Here is a 20,337-nt window from a genome sequence, read left to right on the forward strand (position 1 = left end):
CCACTATCGTCACACTCTCAACCCCCCATGAATACAGTAATAGATGCTTCTGCAGGAGCACATATTGTCTCCATATTGACCCCACCGCACCTCTGCAGCAGCAGAGACGCTCAGCTGAGCCACACCCCCCCCCCCCCCCCCTCTACAGCGCAACTGCAGTGACATTCTAACCGACCCCTTATTCACTCACCTCTACATATCACTAACAACAGTATTTTTCATTCTTACGGGAACATGCATAACCATCCAATGCTGATTACCACTGCATCTCGGCGACTGCAGAGACACTCCACCCAGTTTCATTCACCAATAACACCATGGCACTGTCACTCTAGCTAAGCTCCTCTTTTACCCATCTCTACATATCACTACTGACAGTATTGTTATTCTTTCAGGAACATGCATAACCATACAATACTGACTACCAACGCACCTTTGCAACAGCAGAGATGATTCAAGTAACTTTCGCCCATAGCACTACTGCACGGGCATTCTAGCTGAGCCCCTCTGTTACTTCATCTCTACATATCGTTACTGACAATATTTAGCACTCATAATGCTCCAATGCTGACTACCACTGCACCTCTGCAACAGCAGAGACGCTCCGCCGAGCCTTATTTTCCCTCTGCCTTCTCCCTGCCTCCTCCCCTCTCCCCCTCCCCATTTATAGTTGACAATTGCCCAGTAACACTATTCCGAATTTAGAGATGATTCATAGCATTCTCCGCCTCTCAGACTCCCACTCACTCTCCAGTCCCCCTTTTCACAGGGCCTCTGCGAGGGGTTAAGGAGATAAGTCAATATAGAAAAGTTTGAGGACAAGTTTAGATAGTCTTAGATTCCTGCAATGTACTAAATTTATCTATTTTATACAAGGTATCATTGTATGGTAAAATTTGACTGTATTAAATCTGTGAATATCAGGATCTTATGTAGTTACGAAATCAGTAAAATCCTAGTAGATTTGACAGCTTGTTGCTTATTTACCACAGTTACCAAGGCTACACCATTATTTCTGCAGCTCTATAGGGACACGTTGAATCGGCTAGATTTTATAGATCTATATTCCATATGTATGTTTTAGTTTGGATTAATTTCTTTCATTTTAATATTTAGTAAATATATTGTAAGATAAATATCGCCAGTATTTCCGGTTGAAAAGTGGTTATAGGTCTTTAAACGTATTGAAAGAGTCTTAAAGGTATTTAAAGGTGTTGAATTACACTTCTGATTCCTGTATATACTCTGTTTCAGAATATGAGCAGCCACCACAGAAGCCCAAAGGGCTTAACAACAACAGATCCAGACCCTGGGAAGGTGGTCATCCAATGCCTTAAAGACATGCATACGTCTTCGCCAAAGGCACCTCAAAGAAGCCCAGATGACTCTCGCCAGCCATCAACCCACAGCTACTCAAGGGCGAGGGCATGACCCAGCCACCTTCCCTCCTCCTTTCCCTTACTTTTAAACTGAGTAACACTCAACCTTCTCCCCCAGTCACATTGTAAATCGAAGGTGCATACAAGTCCCCTCGTCACCCCGCCACCCCCGGCCGTTTCTGCAGGAGTCTTCACAGCCCCCTCCCATTTCCCGACTCCTGCCAGACCCTGCCCCCCCCTAAGGCTCTGACTCCTGCAGGAGTGTTACCCCGAGCTTCGACTCCCGTAGGAGTCATCTCACTGTCCCCCCCAGGCCTTAGCAAATTTCTCTTATATGTTTGCATATATATGGGTGTATGCGTTTGCGTACGTATGTATGTATTTGTGCGGGTGTAGATGTGGTATATGCATGTATGTATGTACACACGTATAGAAGTATACGCGTGTATGTGGGTTTATATGTATATACGTATGCGTGCGTGTATGTATGGATTCGTGTGTGTATATATATGTATCTATGTGCGTAAGTACATAGACATATATATATTTTTACTTATAGCGCTGTCACTCCCCGCTCCATCTCCTCACGGAGTGTTCCTCGAGCACCTAACCCATCCCGTCACCCTCTAACAGGAGTCTTCACCGTCCAAATCCCCTTTTCCCAGTCTCCTGTCAGAGTCGGCCAGCTTGCCCTGTTCCCCGGGCGCCGACCCCCGCAGGGGTCATGTCACTGCCCCCCCCCCAAGGCCACTGAAACTCATTATTTATATATATCTATGGATTCTCGTCCATGGTTATATATTTATATAGAGCGCTGTCACTCCCTGCTCTATCTCCAAGTAGGAGTGTTCCTCGAGCATCGACTCCCTCAGGAGTCTCGCCAAACTTGCCACTCACCCTCTAGCAGAAATCTCCACCACCCAAATCCCAATTCACGATTTCTGCCAGAGACGGCAAATAATAATTGCTGCCCCCAACTCCCGCAGCGCCTATTCCGACTCACAGAAGTCTTCTGAGTGCCCCCTCCAGGCCTTAGATTACCCCATTATATATATATATTTATATACTCTCATATATACATATATATTTATATATAGCGCTGCCACTTCCCAGCTCTATCTCTGTCAGGAGTGTTCCTCGAGCATATTTTGTTTTGATTCTTAATGAGTCAACCCTGGCCACCCCTTTCTGGCCCCCTCCACTAGTCACCTTCCCCCCCCCCCCCCCCCCCCCCCCCACCCCCCCCCCCCCCCCACCCCGCTCAGGCTCCAACAGGAGTTTGTTTCACCCTTTGCTCCAACTAGAGCTCCCTAATCTTTTTTCTTTTCCATATCCTCTATATCCAGCAGCCGGATATAGCAAAAACTTTCTAGCTTTTTGGGGGAAATTCTTCGAAATACACGGCTGCTGTCCCGAGTTGATAGCATTTTTGGGGAACTCTCGAGACCTACCTGATCTCGGATCCCCTGATATGCTTATCGACCGGGCGGGAGCCCTGGGCTCAAAGATCTCCGAGCTCAGGGTTCTCTCCCGGGACAGCATGCCAAACCAGCTTTAAACGCCAAGCATATCTAAGTGGGAACTCTTGAAGTGAAGTTTCATAAACCAAATTTCGAGAGGAGCACGTGATATGATTGAGCACGTCTGGCCACTCATCTGTAATCAGTAATAATCCAATCAGAGTGATCCTAGTTTACTATAAATGGATCATTTTCTCCCTAATGTTTTATCTTCATTTGGAAGAATCCCCCCTTCCACCCCTTCTCTCCTCCTTTCCTCCCTTTTCAAAAGGGGGAACTCTCGAGACCTACCTGATCTCGGATCCCCTGATATGCTTATCGACCGGGCGGGAGCCCTGGGCTCAAAGATCTCCGAGCTCAGGGTTCTCTCCCGGGACAGCATGCCAAACCAGCTTTAAACGCCAAGCATATCTAAGTGGGAACTCTTGAAACATTAATGTCACTTTAAAAAATACAGCATCTTTTATTTTTTATTTTTTTAAATCTTACTGAATTTTGATTGTCAAATAATATAAATGAAAGTTGTATTTTAGAAATCAATAAAAAAAACTCAATGTCAATTCACATAAAAAAGTAACACCATTGAAGAGTACATTAGTGGTACAGTACTTAGAGGTGGAAACAAAGAACTGGCATGACAAGTATTGCAAAGGATGTAAAACGAAGGCCTTAGTTGAAAGTCAAGTTTCACCCACCCTTATCTAATCAACATAAACATTGCAGAGGTGTTAATCCAATCTGCTTGCCAGTATCAACCACTGAGACAAAAGGCACAGCTTAGCATTTTACATTACTTTGAGACCTAGATATTATAAATGTGTAATTCCACACTAGTTTTGAGATGTTGTGAAGTCGTAATATCATAATGAAGCTGTCAGGCGTCCAGTGAACTCAAACATGCATGTGTGAATATGTGAATAGCACACTGTCCGTCTGGCTGTGTTTATCTGGACTCTTTCCGGAAGGGGAGCCACAGTCCTTCCACAAACATGGCAGGGAATCAATCCAACCCGACATACAACAAGCTCTTTAACATCCTGCGCTCCCAATGTGGCCTTACACACACACACACACACACACACACACACACAAACCTCACCCACTCTTCCTCTCTTCCCTTTCCTCTCATTTAAACTAGTCATGAAGGAGTCGGACTAACAAGCACCACGTGGCAGCCAAATATGGCAAGCCATTTTAACACCTACTGCTATCTGTTTTCATGCTACTAGTATAGTACTATAACTTATTCACTAGCTACTATAGCTTATAATGCTTATTCACTGCATATTAGATCTTTTTATTATGTATTAAAACTCATTCATGAGATACTGGCAGCTACTGAACAGACACCAGTCATTGGTCATAACTTTTCATTAGATTCCAGTACTTATTAATTTGATACTAATACCTATTAAATAGATATGTTACTCATCTTTTAGAAACTAGAACTTATTTTGAAAAGTTATTTTAAGGTAACTGGTTGCAAACATTCTAGATAGGATGAATAAAAAATAATATTAAATTTAGTTCAATATTAGTTTTCAGTGTAGTGGCTGGCAACTATTCTTTTGTTACTAGTAACAATTTTAGTTATTTTTTTGCAATGGAATAGAATAATTACAATTACAAATAACGAGTAAATAAATATTATGACATAGCAGCTAATGAATAAGTACTAATACTTAAAGGAGACCAATTATGCAAAATTGCTTTTATAAGTGTAACCAGGGGAAGTGACACTGACAACGGATCCACATGCAGGTTTATTAGCGAGGTCAGGCCAGCAATGGTCAACACAGGGCAAACAGATGTATACAGGCAATCCAGAATGGTTGTCAATAGGCAGGCAGATGGTCAGAGGCAGGCAGCAAACAGGATTAAACAAATAAACAAGGTAAGGATCAAAAACACGGTAAAGCAAAACAAAGTAAATGCGTTGTAATGTCACTAGAACAGATAACAAGACTCAGCCACAGTGAGTGTTTCTGTGCTGTTTATGTAGTGCAGTAATCAGTCCAGAAGCAGTATCAGCTGTGGGAGCCTAATCAGTCAGAATCAGGAACCGGTTGTGTGTGTGTTGTGCATTACTGGGTTTTGTAGTCCATAACATGACGGATTTGTAGTTTGTCTGATTTTGAATGTTTTCCAGCGACCTCTGGTGGTTAGATCGCTGGTGATCATGACAATAAGGGGTTTCAACACAATTGTGTGGCAACAGTGTGAATATAGCTAACCACTATTGGTTAAACTAAACATGGCATGATTTAATTTTTTTAAATTATTCTTTGTAAAAAGTCTGCAGAAACACTTTGATTTTTGACTTCGAACAATTTGACATTCTCCCTTTGTACATCTCATTGCAGGGGGAAAAGCCCAGCCCATTAGAAACGATTTCTCCCACATTAGTATTGATAGCCCTGAGTGAGAAGCAGCCATCCACTTTTAGAGTTTACGCACTGTACCTGCCGAGGATAATGTATGTGACTATAACAGGACTATAAATGTGGAGTTTTAGGATGCATAAATGAACAGCGTAATCTCCCTAGGCTACCTTCTTATGAGTTACTTCTTTTGATATGTTTACTAAGACAACAATAGTATTGTTTTAAATCGGCTACTTTTGTGACACATAGGCATTAGCAGCTCCGCCCCCTTTTGAAAACTGAGAAAGGACTGAAGGACCGAGAGCACAGTCTCATTTGAATTTAAAGCGACTGTCACCAAAACGGCACAATTTGAATCTTTGAAAATTTGAAAAGGGTCAGTTTCAAAAAATCTTTTGTAGAGTATTTTGAGGTGAAACTCCAGGGACATCCTAGATTTTTGTTACATATAGTAAAAAAAGTGGTATATTAGGTCCCCTTTAATGGATAGAATACTAGTATCTATAAAAATGCAATAGCATAGAATAAAATTACAATAGAATAGTTACTAGTCATCAACTAAATAAATACCAGTGTCTAATGAATAAGTTCAAGTATCTAAAAGATAACTACCAGTGTGCCTTTTAATTAGTACCAGAAACTAATAAATAAGAACCATCATTTAATAAATAAATACTATTCTCAAAAAAATAAATACTAGTATATTTTAAAAAGGTACTAGCAACTAAATAATAAGATCTAGCACTTAAAATTAGTAGCAAATTCATATGTACTAAAAATTCATTACTCAGTACTAGTATCTAATGAAATGCAACAAAATTGAATGTAATTCATTCATTCATTCATTTTCTCTTTGGCTTAGTCCCTTAATTAATCTGGGGTCACCACAGTGGAATGAACCGCCAACTTATCCAGCATGTGTTTTACGCAGCGGATGCCCTTCCAACTGCAACCCATCACTGGGAAACATCCATACACTCTCATTAACACACATACAGTATGGACAATTTAGTCTACTCAATTCACCTATAGTGCATGTCTTTGGACTTGTGGGGGAAACCGGAGCACCTGGAGGAAACCGGGTTTATTTATCTATTTAATAGGTTCTGGTATCTAAGGAATAAGTACTATCTATTTAATAGGTTCTGGTATCTAAGGAATAAGTACTATCTATTTGATAGGTTCCAGTATCTCATGAATAAGTACTATATATATATTGGTTCCAGTATCTAATGAATAAGTACTATCTATTTAATAGGTTCCAGTATCTAATGAATAAGTACTATATATTTAATAGGTTCCAGTATCTAATGAATAAGTACTTGTATATAATAACCAACAGTCTCTAATGAAAACATACTAGTATCTACTAAATAAGTAATGCACTAATGCACTAAAAAAATTAAACTACTGTGTCTTTTATTCAAAGAACATTTTTATATTGGGTTGATTGAAAAATTATTATCTGATTATAACTAGTTTTATTAAATTTGCCTTAAAGCAAAAAAAAAAACAAAAAAAAACTAACCCCCTGAGTAAACTTAAAGGGTTTTTTGAAAATGACATTGGGTCAGTGTGTAACAGCTCTAAGTGAAGTGAAATATCCAGCTAAGGCTTAAATCTGAAAGAGCGCCATGTTTAAAACTATTGGTTCATCTATAAAAGAGTCGACTCATAGTGGTTCAAATAAATCGCCACGGTGAGTCTTTAGCCGTGCCGGCATGACGTCGATACAGAATTTAAGCCCCGCCCATTTGCTGCGCGTGCAGACGAGGAAAAAATTTAACCCACGGCCCTGCTCACAAACATTGTAGAAAGAAAAAGAAGAAGACAAGCACTCTAGCAGATACGGTTAAATCCTATCGTGAACACGCTGTGCTCTATAGTGTGAGGGAAAGGTTGTGTTATTTTCCCTGATGAGGCTGTGAAGACTCAGTGGTTAAAGTTTATTTTTGCAAAAATACCTCTGCATTATAGCCCCAGCCTTGTGCTGGGTTCCTGTAATTTTTCTGACGAGTGCTTCAGCAATCTACACGCTTACAACAGGGGATTTGTTGGCTGCTTGTTAAAGGAAGAATCAGAAAAGACTTTATGGGACTTTGCAGAGTTTGACAGGAACTTTACCGTACACAGTTCATGGATCAGTTTCTTCCTCCATTTCACAAGTGTAAGTAGGGAGTTTAAAATTATGTGAGTTTTCCAGGAGCAATAACAAAACGGGAGGGGGATAGGAGATGGGTCGGAAAGACGGGAGACTCCCAGGAAAAATGGGAGTGTTGGCAGGTATTTACACTCTGCACTCTGGCTACTTCAAAATTGTTGATAAGCCGTGGTGGCCATTTCTCTTTGTCTCGTGCTTAACGCAGTTGACAAATCACAACAGACTGGGTCATCGGACCAATCAGCGCAGATTAGCATCGCGCTAAGGAGGGATTTGGAAACAAATGAATCACTGAACGAATCATATGGGAGTTATTGGGATAATTAGGTCAAATAAATGCATTTTATAGACAATAAAAGTGTTTTTGACCTTGCATGAATCTCAGACTGTTGTTGGAGACCCCCAAAACCAAAATATGACCCCTTTAATGCATAATAGAGGCTCTTTAAAAAACATAAATTTTTCTTAAAGTAGTATTTTTACTTCAAACCAGCAATTTTCATGTCATGTGACCACATGTAAAAGGTACTGCTTATGTTATATTCGGTTTTTGTGTATTTCTAATCTGAGTTCGATTACCATCTGTGTGACATTTATGGCCATACTGAAAGCACCTGCAGATAGTTGATCTCATTATTAAAAATAAAATAAAATAAACAGTAACGTTATATGTATTGTTATTGTTTAGTCCAAAGTACAATTCTACTTGGATTTTGATTTTAAGTCGAACCAAAGTAATGGAATTAATTAATTGTTTATAAAAACAATATTTATTTTTACCTTGATTGCATTATTTCTTTTCTTGGGCAGAATAAATATTTTGCTTAATGTTAAAATTAATTTTTCATTTTCAACCAAGTTAAAACTATAATTTGAGGGTAATTTATCATGTTAGCTGTAACAAATTAAAGTAATTTTCTACATTTGGAGTGTGGATCCAAATGCAGGATTTATTCAACAGAATAGTCAGGCAAGCAACGGTCACAATCAGGAGCAAACAGATGAATGCAGGCAAATCCAGAGTCATAGTCAAATACACAGGTGATTGGTCAGTACAGGCAGGCAGCAGACAACATAAACAAACTAACAAGCGAGGGTCAAAAACAAGGCCAAGCAAGGCAAGGAAAACGCATCGTAATGTTCACAAATAGTATAACAAGACTCAGCCCTGATGTGTGTGTTTTATTTAAGCGCTGCTTAAATAGTCCTGCAATCAATCCATGAGCAGCTTCAGCTGTAAGTGTTTGCAATCAGACCGTTGTGTGTGTGCAGTGCATGACTGGCTTTTGTAGTCCATATAATGGTGGATTTGTAGTTCTATGCAATCTGTGTGTTTACTGTGTGATCTGCAGTCGCTCGATCGCTGGTGATCATAACGTAAGTACAAGTGCTTAATGAATACATACGTACTAGTACCTAATAGATTACATTTCTTTCATTTCCCAAAACGTTGTTCATCCACAGTGAAACAACTGAAGACGCTTTAGTCCCTGTACTGCACATGCATTAAATCTTAAGATGCTCTCAAATGCGTCCTTTCCGCCTAGCGTTTATTTACTTCCCGGCTCATTACAGCATTATGACGAGAAAAAGAACAGAGTTTTATAAATGGACCGACAGCGAGACAGTTGTTGCTGCGAGCACCACAGGGGAATAAATTTGCAAAAACAAGAGAGAATATAGACCGGATAATGTGACAAAACAACATCTCTGAGAAAACTTTCTGTGTCTTTTAAAAAAAACAATGTACAATGTTGTCCACCATTTTAGCTGAATTGGTCACATGACTAAATTTGTCATCTCTTTCGAAAGAATCAGTGTGGACATGGCCTTATTTAAATATTGAACAAATACCTGTATACTGGTAATACTGTACTGGTAATAAACTGCCAGTACATTTTCTGTTATTTTACATATATATTATTATGCTATTTTATATATATATGTAAATAAGTCTGTAAAATAACAGAAAATGTACTGGCAGTTTATTACCAGGTTTTGTACAGTAATATACAACCCCAACCCAGATAATATATCACTTTAAACTATTAAAATGTTCCTAAAAACTCACTTTTTCAAACTTTCCAAGGTTAAGAGTGCAATTGAAAAGCTGATATTTGTTTTCAAAGTACTATTGTTTAATAAAATTGTATTTATGATTAAAGAAAAAGCACTAGCAGCTAGTACATAAGCATTAGTAATAGAAAGGATTCTGGGATCTAAAAAATACGTACTAGAATAAAACAGATACAAGTACATTTCTCAGATTGAATGTTACAACAGCCTGCCATAGCCAAATGTTCAAATGACATTATAAGAATATCATTACAACATCCTGCTGTGAAGGCTGTGATGGCTCTGAAAATGATGACATTTAACCGCATAATCCCATTTTTTAGAAAACAAAACACGGCCATATTAAATACCTCACAGTTTTAGCCTAAAAATAGACCAATTAAAAAAATCAAAACAAAGAAAATTCGACAAGAGTTACTTATTTACCTTTGCCTTTGGTCAAAAGGTCTTCCAGTGTTGAAACCTATGTGTGCAAAAGTCCTGCCTGCAACATGAACCTTTAGCAAGCTTCCAGTCTAACTGCGTCTCATGACAGTCTAGTTCTGCTTTCAAACAGCCCTGAAGTCAGGAAGCCGCTCAGAGCAAGAGAGAGAGAAAGAGAGAGAGAGAGAGAGAGGAGACGGCTGAACGTGGAAAGAGAGTCATGTTGGGGTGTGGTAGATTTGTATGTGGGTAAACCTACAGCTCATAAACGACCCTGCATTTCCATATTCCACCCATCACGCGCCTTGCAAAGCAGAACATTGTCTGTGTTTGTAACAGGTGGAAGTGATAAGTAATGGAAATATGCAACGATAGATGTTCACAGACCGTCTGGAGAGATTTCCTTTGCTTTCGGACTCAACACAATATGCGGAAAATGCAGCACAAACACTTTGAGTATGACTTCCTGTCTCAGTGGCTGAGAAAACCGCTGTTTGCGCAGTAGCTATTGGCATAATCTGTGCAGTTTTTCCTCAGAGAAATTATAGTTATGATTACTTTTTACCTTGATTTACTGAAGACACAATAATAATCCGCTTGACTCTTACTCTGAAAGACAATTGAATGACAAATATTAATTGTAATTTCATTGTTTATTCATTGTAATTTAGATGAAAATATTTCAATTACATTTTTTATAGCTTGCCACAATTCATCAGCTAACTAGGTTTTACTGAATTATCAATCGATTTTGTCATTTTCAATACTTCACAACTAAAAAAATATTTTAAAAGATCATTTCATATTTTATATATTTCATTAAGCATAAATAAGCATAGAATATGTTTGTTGCTGTTATGCTTTTATGGTGAATAATGAAATATTTAAACACCTTTCAACAGTTTGACATCTTAATTACAAAAAGTTATTTGAAACAATAAAGAAAACATTATATATGTTCAACAAATAGGTTTGCTTCAAATCCTCTAAATCCCAGGGTCAGCTCATTCAGAAATAAGAGTTTGCTGGCAAAAGCCGCTAAACGCCACTTGCCTTTGACAGCAAAAGCCGCTATATCCCAAGAACCAATCAGAAGGCGCGAATCGAATCATATGTTTTTCAGTTCAATTCAATTCAATTCAATTCAATTCAATTCAATTCAATTCAATTCAATTCAATTCACCTTTATTTGTATAGCGCTTTTACAATGTAGATTATGTCAAAGCAGCTTCACATAGAAGATCACAGTAAATTGAAACAGTGTAGTTCAGTTTTCACTGTTTTCAACGTAACGGCGTGCTGATACGCCAGCTTCTATGAGGAGACTGTTTTATTCCGCTTCTGATTTAGATTTTAAAAGATGGAGTTTGATGAACTGGATGCGCCTGTCCGACTGTCAGTGAATGGCAAGTGAAAACGTCCCTTATCTCAAAACTCTGTGCATAATAAGAAAAAGAAAACACACTGTAAAGTCGGAAGAGTAGAATGGATGCTATGAGGATAAACAAGAAACCAAGACCTTAAGTATGTTGAGAATGAATGAAGACAGCTTCTAAAATTGTCTGAGAGGCATCCTCTTTTTGCCCAGTAGGCCTACCTTCTACCGTTTTATTTGCTAATATCAGCTGTTTTTTTTAAAAGATAAATATAATGTATAAAACTATACATTATTTATATTTCTTCATAATATCTATGTGTCTGATCAGCTTTTTATATTAATGGACAATGCAAAGATATTGATGTTTCATAATGTTTTACACTACATTATTTGAATCTACCAAGCTTAGTTTACAATGTTTACATTGCTCTACTTACATTAAATCTAAATCCTAAATATCAGAAATGACAACAGATTGTTAAGATTTAATAAGATTAATGTCAGTTTTAATGTTATTGATTAATGCACTTACTTGACAGATTTCATTCATTCATATAACATTATTCATCACAGTGGAATAAACCACTTACTTGACAGATTTATGTATTTTAGGTGGTTTGTGTAATGTGTTTTATGTTTGGTAAAATAATTTCTAATTGCACCTTTAGTGATTTTTCAACTATTTACAATGTCTTGTCCCAACAGTTGGATTTAGAGGTTTTTGCAAAAAAGCACAAGTGGATTTAGCTGGTTTTGATGCAAAAGAAAACTTTTACCTTGTTAAAAACCAAAGAACTGTCTAAAGTGACATTTATGAAAAAAAGTTATTTTATTTACAAGATAAGAGGTCTGATGGATTTAGAGGCTTTGGCATCTGAACTCTTCATATAAAATTGTGTCTTTATATAAAAACTTGTAATATTATTGCTGATTCAATGATCATATGACTCTCTTGTAAACATAAATATGTATTCAACAGCTGACATTTGACATATATGCTTAACAATTTAAAAAAACATTTAGAAGATTTTAAAAATGTATTCAGCAATATTACTTAAATATTAAAATATTAAAACGTAAATATTTTTGATTTATTTAGAATTAAATATTGTTAATTCAGATTTAAATAAATATTTAAACATTGACATTTGACGTCAGAATTTTTAGCTTACCTGTTACATTTAAATTATTGTATATTTTTCCTCAAGTTCTGTTTAACGAAGATATTTTTTTCAACACATTTCTAAACATAACAGTTATGTTGAGGGTTGTTTAGCTTCCTTTAGTTGAATAATGGAAAAATTTGGTCACCCTCTTACACATTTTTTCGTTATTATGCAAAATTAGGCATTTTGTAAAATCTAAAATTCCTAATTGCAAACTCCATATAGAACTCCATAGAAAAACTTGTGACTTTATGATATCTTCATGAACCCCCCTGATTCTAGACATCTTATTTCTAAATTTGTGTGTTTATTTGAAAGTTGTGTTACATTATCCTCTATCAGATTTAAAGTTATCTGGGAAAAAGATTTGGGAATTGAACTCTTTGGAGACACATGGGACAATTCTTTGACTTCAATACAGTCCTGCTCAACAGCAGACACCAAATGATTCAATTCAAGATCACACATCGTTTACACTAAAGCCAAGCTCCATAAAATCTTTCCTTCTGTCTCACCAATGTGCGATAGATGCAAGATAGCAGAGAGCACGCTTGCTCTCAACTGTTTTGCTTGGTCCCTAACTGAATAGATTCTGGTCAAACATATTTGACTGGTACTCCAATGCTTATAGCAGACCTTTTCTACCAGATGCTGAACTTCTCACAAAATACATCTTCTCTCCCTCAAACAATGCAAAAGTCTTTAATGCAAGGCATGGTGGTGGCTGAAAGACTAGTGATAAACAATTGGAAATCACCTTTACCCCCTCATTCCTGAACTGCATTTCCGACATGATATCTGTTATTCAGATGGAGAGCCTCAGACTTTAAAACTAGCTAAGTATGAACATTTCTGGCTACTTGGGGTCAATTTCTTGATTTAGTCACAAATCTATATCTCAAGATCAATCTAGTGACCCCTCTGAGTTTTAAGTTATATACCCTCTCTAGTTTTGATTGTATGTTTTGTGACTATGACTATGCATGTGTTTTTTTGCTTTCCTTTATATTGTCTTTTCTATGTCTACAGTACGAGCCAGCGCTCTTGTTCTGTGTGTATATAAAAAACCCTTCAAATAAAGTAATAAAAAAGACTTAACTATGTTAATTATGCAAATTAGGACATTTGTACTGTTAAGAGTGGTTTGTTCTGTAGACAATCGAAAAAAATATTGCTTAAGGAGGCTAATAATGTTAACCTTAAAATGTTTTTAGAGGACTTCCGGTAATATTCGGTTTAGGCGTGTGTGGGACCAGCTCCCCTTACTTTTTATTCCTTCATTACAAACCTCATTGTTTTAGAACCTTTTGGCAACCTGCATTTTTTATTTTTCTTTCTAATAGCTTGTGGTATTATATTCTCACTTAACATGTCAAAAGAAGAGGGTAAACCGGTGGAAAAAGGCCGTGACGCGTCTTCTCACCTAGCTTTAGCGTCATGAGCTCAGAGCCTCTCTTGCTGCGGATTTTAAAGCCTCTTTTGAGAGCCTGGACACTAAGTTGGACAATATTAACTCCATGGTCACGGCTCATGACCAGCGCATCGGCTGTCTTCAATCAAGACAATCAAAACTGTCTTTATTCTTGCTGAAACAAAACAAATAGGACTTTGTCTAGACCAAAATATATTATGGGAAATATTGTGAAAAACTTCATATTAATTATATTATTAATGTAAATTTTAAAATAATTTGGAAAACATTAAAGAAATGACTAGCCCTGTTGTAAATTTCTTTCCAAATTATGTTAAAATTTACATTCAAAATCAAATGAATATGGACGTATGTTGCATAGAATAGGCCACCAACTCACACAGCACAAGAACTCAACAGAGACGCACACATTTACACACCAAATACAATTCCCACCCAAACTCAAACCTGTCTAAAAAAGAAACCCTGAAATAAATAAATAAATGATGAGTGGGTCTAATAAATCAGCCAGTGCTGGATGGAGAAAATGAGGAAATGAGCAAAGGGACACATGCTGCTCTCAGTGGGACAGAAAGACTGGAAGGTTTTAATGAACAAGAGACGGCGAGACCATGATAGACACGGCCTGACTGTAATTACAGAGAGCCGTAAAATCCCAGAAACACACACTAGTCTCCAATAACCCAAGCTCACCTTTTCTGCCTCGCTGTCCATGTCTACAGACCTCGGCCGCAGTTTGATGGGCTGGTCTTTGAAAATGTCCCCGAAACCAAAGCCTCGCACTTTTTTGGGCTGAATCTCGGAGCTGGAGGAAACACTGCCGGTGTCTGAGCGCAAACTGCTGGAGTCGCCGCCATCGCTCTCAGAGCCGGTGCTGTCCTTTATACCTGCACACACAAATTTCAGAGGGGGATCTGAGCATTTGCATGGAGATTTGCATGGAGATTTATTCTCAGCTGGACTGTTACAGTAGGACTATCCAGAATACAGGCTATAAGAAATGTGCAGAGCCACATTTCAGTAAGTGAATGATAATGATTGTGTTCGTTAAGCATATGTGTCATAGATGAGAAGAGGCATTTTGGCGTCTGCATTCAATAGAATGCACAAAACATTTTATATAAATTGAAGGTCATTTTAAGTACTTTCATGTTTAAAATGTTATGTTTGTTTTAGTATTACTCCACTGTGATCTTTAAATAGTTTATTTTAATATGTCATTAAATAAATATTATTTTGATACACAGTTGAAGTCAGAATTATTAGCTCCCCTTAGATTTTTTTTTCTTTTTAAAATATTTTCCAAATGATGTTTAACAGAGCAAGGAAATTTTCACAGTATGTCTGATAATATTTTTTTTCTTCTGGAGAAACTCTTAATTGTTTTATTTCGATAAGAAAAAAAGCTGTTTTTATTTTATTAAAACCATTTTAAGGTCAAAATTATTAGCCCCTTTAAGCTATATTTTTTTTCGACAGTCTACAGAACAAACAATCGTTACACAATAACTTGCCTAATTACCCTAACCTGCCTAGTTAACGTAATTAACCTAGTTAAGCCTTGGTTTAAGTGGTTTAAGCTGTATAGAAGTGTCTTGAAAAATATCTAGTCAAATATTATATACTGTGATCATAGCAAAGATAAAATAAATCAGTTATTAGAAATGTGTTATTAAAACTATTATGTTTAAAAATGTGTTGAAAAAATCTTTCCTCCGTTAAGCAGAAATTGGGGAAAAAAATAAACAGGGGGGTGAATAAATCCGGGGGTTTAATAATTCTGACTTCAACTGTTTGTGTTTAAATATGGTGAAATAATGGTCAAGTGGCATTTAGAGTAATGGATATACTAATGTTAAAATAAAACACAAACATATTCTGACATGTATTTAATAATATATATATATATATATATATATATATATATATATATATATATATATATATATATATATATATAAAAAAGAATAAGTCATCATCCAAATTTTAGAAAATGTTAAAAAACATTTTGTGTAAAATTTTATGTTTGTTTTAGTATTACTCAACAGTGATCTTTAAATAGTTTATTTTAATATGTCATTAAAAAATATTATTTTGATATACAGTTGAAGTCAGAATTATTAGCTCCTCTTTGATTTTTTTCAGTAATTTTCACAGTAAGTTTAATAATATTTTTTCTTCTGGAGAAAGTCTTGTTTGTTTTATTTTGGCTAGCATAAAAGCTAAAAAAAACATTTTAAGGTCAAAATTATTAGCCCCTTTAAGCTATATATATTTTTTGACTGTCTACAGAACAAACCATCGTTATACAATAACTTGCCTAATTACCCTAACCTGCCTAGTTAACTTAATTAACCTAGTTAAGCCTTTAAATGTCACTTTAAGCTGTATAGAAGTGTCTTGAAAAATATCTAGTCAAATACTATTTACTGTCATCATAGCAAAGATAAAATAAATCAGTTATTAAAATTGAGTTATTAAAACTGTTTGTGACTTATTAAAAGAAGAAAGTAATGGCTGAAATAAGGTGAAAATGGTTCAAATTAGGGTGAAAATAACATGACTGGTTAGATGTGATTAGCAAAAATAAAATCCATTCATACACAAACAAACATCTGGACACATTTTCCACCATTCACCACTCATCCAAGAGAGTTGATCATCAGTTTCAGTGAAGAGGAGGAGATTCCCTGAATTACACCGTAAAATCACAAAACTGCTAAATCTCTGTGGGAGTCGCTTGCTAAATGTGTGAATCATGTCATATGTGATGGGATGAAACATTTCACCATCTGCTTGCTTGCTGGGAAATCGCCACTTCAATACAGCGATTTATCTCCAAACAATAAAGCAAGAACTGCATGACCTTTCACAGACATTGGGCTGGTAAGAAGTGGAAGTGTTTTCAGATGTGCTGTGTGTGTAGCAGACTGACTGGTTCGGGTGCTGCGTGTGTCGTCCTGTGGTGTCAGATCCTCAACCTCGGCCAGGACCTCCTTGGTGAAATTTGAGGGGAACATCCCGGTTTTGCCATGAAGAACACCTTCCCACCATCCCTCCTCCACCTGAGTAAAAACACACACACACACACACACACACACGCACACACGCACACACGCACACACGCACACAGACCCAGACACACACACACACACACACACACACGCACACAGACACACACACGCACACGCACACACGCAGATATGAGAATTACTAATAAACATTTCAGTCATTTGACAGTAATGGTCCAGCATGTATCACAGTTCAGTCTTCACCTCCCCCAGAACATCAATCACGTCTCCAATCTTCAGTTCCAGCTCGTCTTCATTCTGTGGAGTGTAGCTGAAAGCAGCTTTAAAGCGCCGTTTTCGGATCATCTCACCTGCACACAGAAAATACAGGAGGATTATTCATGCGGTCTGTAATGAAACAAACTTCATTCCATAAATCATTCTGTCTGTTTGTCTGTCTGTCTATCCATTTACCCACTATCCCTTAAACTATCTACCCATCTACAGATATCAATATAATCTGTTTATCATCTATCAATCTGTCCATTCATCTCTCAATCATTCATCCATCCATTCATCTGTCCTCTCTATCCATCTATCCAACCAATCCTTCAGCTGTCTATCAATCTATTTACCGTATATTATCCATTCAATTATTTTCCCATCCATCCATCTATCCATCCATTTGTCCATCAATCAATTGATCCTTCCAATCATCCATCCAACCCTCCATCTATCTATTCATTTTTTACAACTGATTTTTCCTTCTATCTACCTTTCTAACCATCCATCTCTTAATCCATCCTTCTATCTATCTATCCATCCATCCATCCATCCATCCATCCATCCATCAATTAATCAATCTACCCCCACATCCATCTACAGTATCTATCCATCTATTTACCCATAATCTTTTTAACTATCTACCCATCAATCCATCTGTCTGTGTGTCATCCTTCAATCAACCAACCAACCAACCAATATAACCAGCCCTCCATTTATCTTTCCATTTTTTACAATCTAATATCCCTTCAAATATCCATCCATCCATCCATTCATCCATCCATCCATCCAACCCTGCATCTATCTTTCCATCTATTTACAATGTATTACTACTCAACTATCTACCTATCCTTCCATTCATCTATGCAGCCAACCCTCCATCTATCTTTTCATCTATTTACCATCTATTTTTCGTCAACTATCTACATATCAATAAATCCATCCATCCGCTCGTGCATCAATTAATCAATCTATCAATCTATCTACCGACATTTATCTATCAATCTATCTACCCACATCCATCCGTCCATCCGTCCATCCATGCATCCATGCATGCATCCATCCATCCATCCATCCGTCCATCCTTCCATCCAAAAGGGGGTCTGTCTATCTATCCAACCAACCCTCCTTCTATCAATACATCTATTTACCTTTCATCCCTGTAGTATTTTATTCTCTGCGAAAATACACAACAGTAATGTTGCATATTTTATTAAAATGTAAAATAATAATAATAACCAACCAATAAAATAAATCCTTCAATCTCCAAAAATTCTAGAATTAAAACGTTCGCAGAAAATCTTCCTTTTAATTCATATATTTGTTTAATAACTAGGCAATACGTTATATCAATAGTATTAGAGAAGAGAGCAGCACTTACACATTGCAGCACTAGGTGTCTCTCTTCTCTTTACTTCATGCTAAACAATTATCTCTGCTCACTAAAACACACAGCTCTAATTGAGGCTCCAGAATCAGCCTCTGACAACAAATGAATCTGAGTTTCAGTTCTATACAGAATAGAGAAACTGGGCAGCCCAACTCTGACCTACAGATATAATTGTCTGAAAGGCCAAACAGCACAGAAAATGCCAGATTTCAATACCTAATACTGTTGAGAAAACCAAAGAGACGCACACACATATTTTAGAAGTCAACACTATCTGCAAAACAAATTAAAGTCGCATGAACCAACAGAAGCGCTGTTGTCTGAAAATCAGGTGATATGAATTGAGGGCTCAAAAAAGCTTGTGTTTCAGAAACTGGCTGTCACATTTAATTTCTAACAGTAAAAAATAACAATAAAAATAGTCTCCAGCAGAATTGGTTTGACTTAAATTATTTACTTATCTTATTATGATATTTATTTACAATATTTATTTACAACGAAATACAAAACAACAAGACAAAATACAAATATATATCAACTGCTCTGCATATTTACATTTATGCATTTTAATATCACCGGATCTGCAAAGTGTAATTCTACTATTAATGATTAACCATTACAGTTTTTATTAATAGTAAATGTCTGTTCAAGTTTTAGTGTCTAAAGTTTTAGTTTTAATGTCTGTTAGGGTTGCACAATATATCCTTTTCAGCATCAACATCGCAATGTGATCATTCACAATAGGATATGCAATGGTGAGTCTGGATTATAGTTGATCATTTGCATGTGTTTTTTGAGGTCTGTATGAGGGTTTTAAAAGCATTCTGGCATAAGAAATTGTACCAATTGTAACTATTAATGATACATTATATTTAATTATTTATACATTGAATAGTAAGCAGTATTATTTTACATTTGATTATTCGATTACTGTTTACCTGAATACTGTTAGACTACAGAAAAACGAAAAATTAAACACTTTAGAAAATTCACCACTGTTTAATTAATTTGTACCTTTTTCTTTATTGTATTTATTTGTGCTTGTAGATTGTTTGTTGTATTTTATGCAAAATCTCAATCAATGTAAAATTATAAAGTTGGTTAGATATTATTCATATCACAATATATAGCACAGAAAAACAAAATATTGCAGTGTTAGATTTTTTCTAATATTGTAAAATTAGACTTATTTCACTGGCAAGAACTTTACAGTTAACATTTATTTATTTTATATTTAACTACTGTAAAAAAGTGTTTATTATACGCCCACATCTACCCCTAAGGCCAACCCTCACAGTAAACCTGTGGCAAATTTTGAATGTCAAAAGACCAGGGATGGCAAAAGACACATCCTTTACCAAAGTAAAAGTACAGATACTCAGGATTAAAACAACTCTGGTAAAAGTTAAAGTACTGACAACACTTTGTAGTCTAATAAAAGTAAAGAATTATATCCTCAAAAATGAAAAAAGCATTGATTACTTCTACTTTTATTAGTTTCACACAACTAGATCTCAAAATAACTTTCATTTCTAATTTTGATATGCAGTTTTATTACGGTCTTAAGTCTGTTTCACACCGCAAGCGTGAGCAGAACTTGTTTTTTCGGTGTCCATCTTAACAGATTAGAGTTTTCATACTGCACGCAGAAGCAGCGCATCAGCGTGAGCGTCGCTGAAGCAGCAATGGTGCAATAGTTTCGGTACTGGGTCTGTTTTTTCTGAGCTGCTCACGC

General features: G+C 36.5%; 1 protein-coding gene across 4 annotated transcripts in view; it reads right to left on the minus strand.

The window, feature by feature from the left end:
• sh3kbp1 (SH3-domain kinase binding protein 1) overlaps positions 1–20,337 on the minus strand; it is a 106,239-nt gene that overhangs the window by 18,403 nt on the left and 67,499 nt on the right. For all 4 annotated transcript variants that reach the window (XM_056450446.1, XM_056450445.1, XM_056450447.1 and 1 more), the window contains exons 4-6: positions 17,195–17,301; positions 16,855–16,984; positions 14,613–14,806 (exon numbers count right to left, since the gene is read on the minus strand). In XM_056450446.1, coding sequence (XP_056306421.1) covers positions 14,613–14,806; positions 16,855–16,984; positions 17,195–17,301 — 431 coding nt within the window. The remainder of the gene's footprint in view (positions 1–14,612; positions 14,807–16,854; positions 16,985–17,194; positions 17,302–20,337) is intronic.

The sequence above is a fragment of the Danio aesculapii genome, chromosome 24, assembly GCF_903798145.1.
Source record: "Danio aesculapii chromosome 24, fDanAes4.1, whole genome shotgun sequence".
In the NCBI taxonomy this organism is placed as follows: Eukaryota; Metazoa; Chordata; class Actinopteri; order Cypriniformes; family Danionidae; genus Danio; species Danio aesculapii.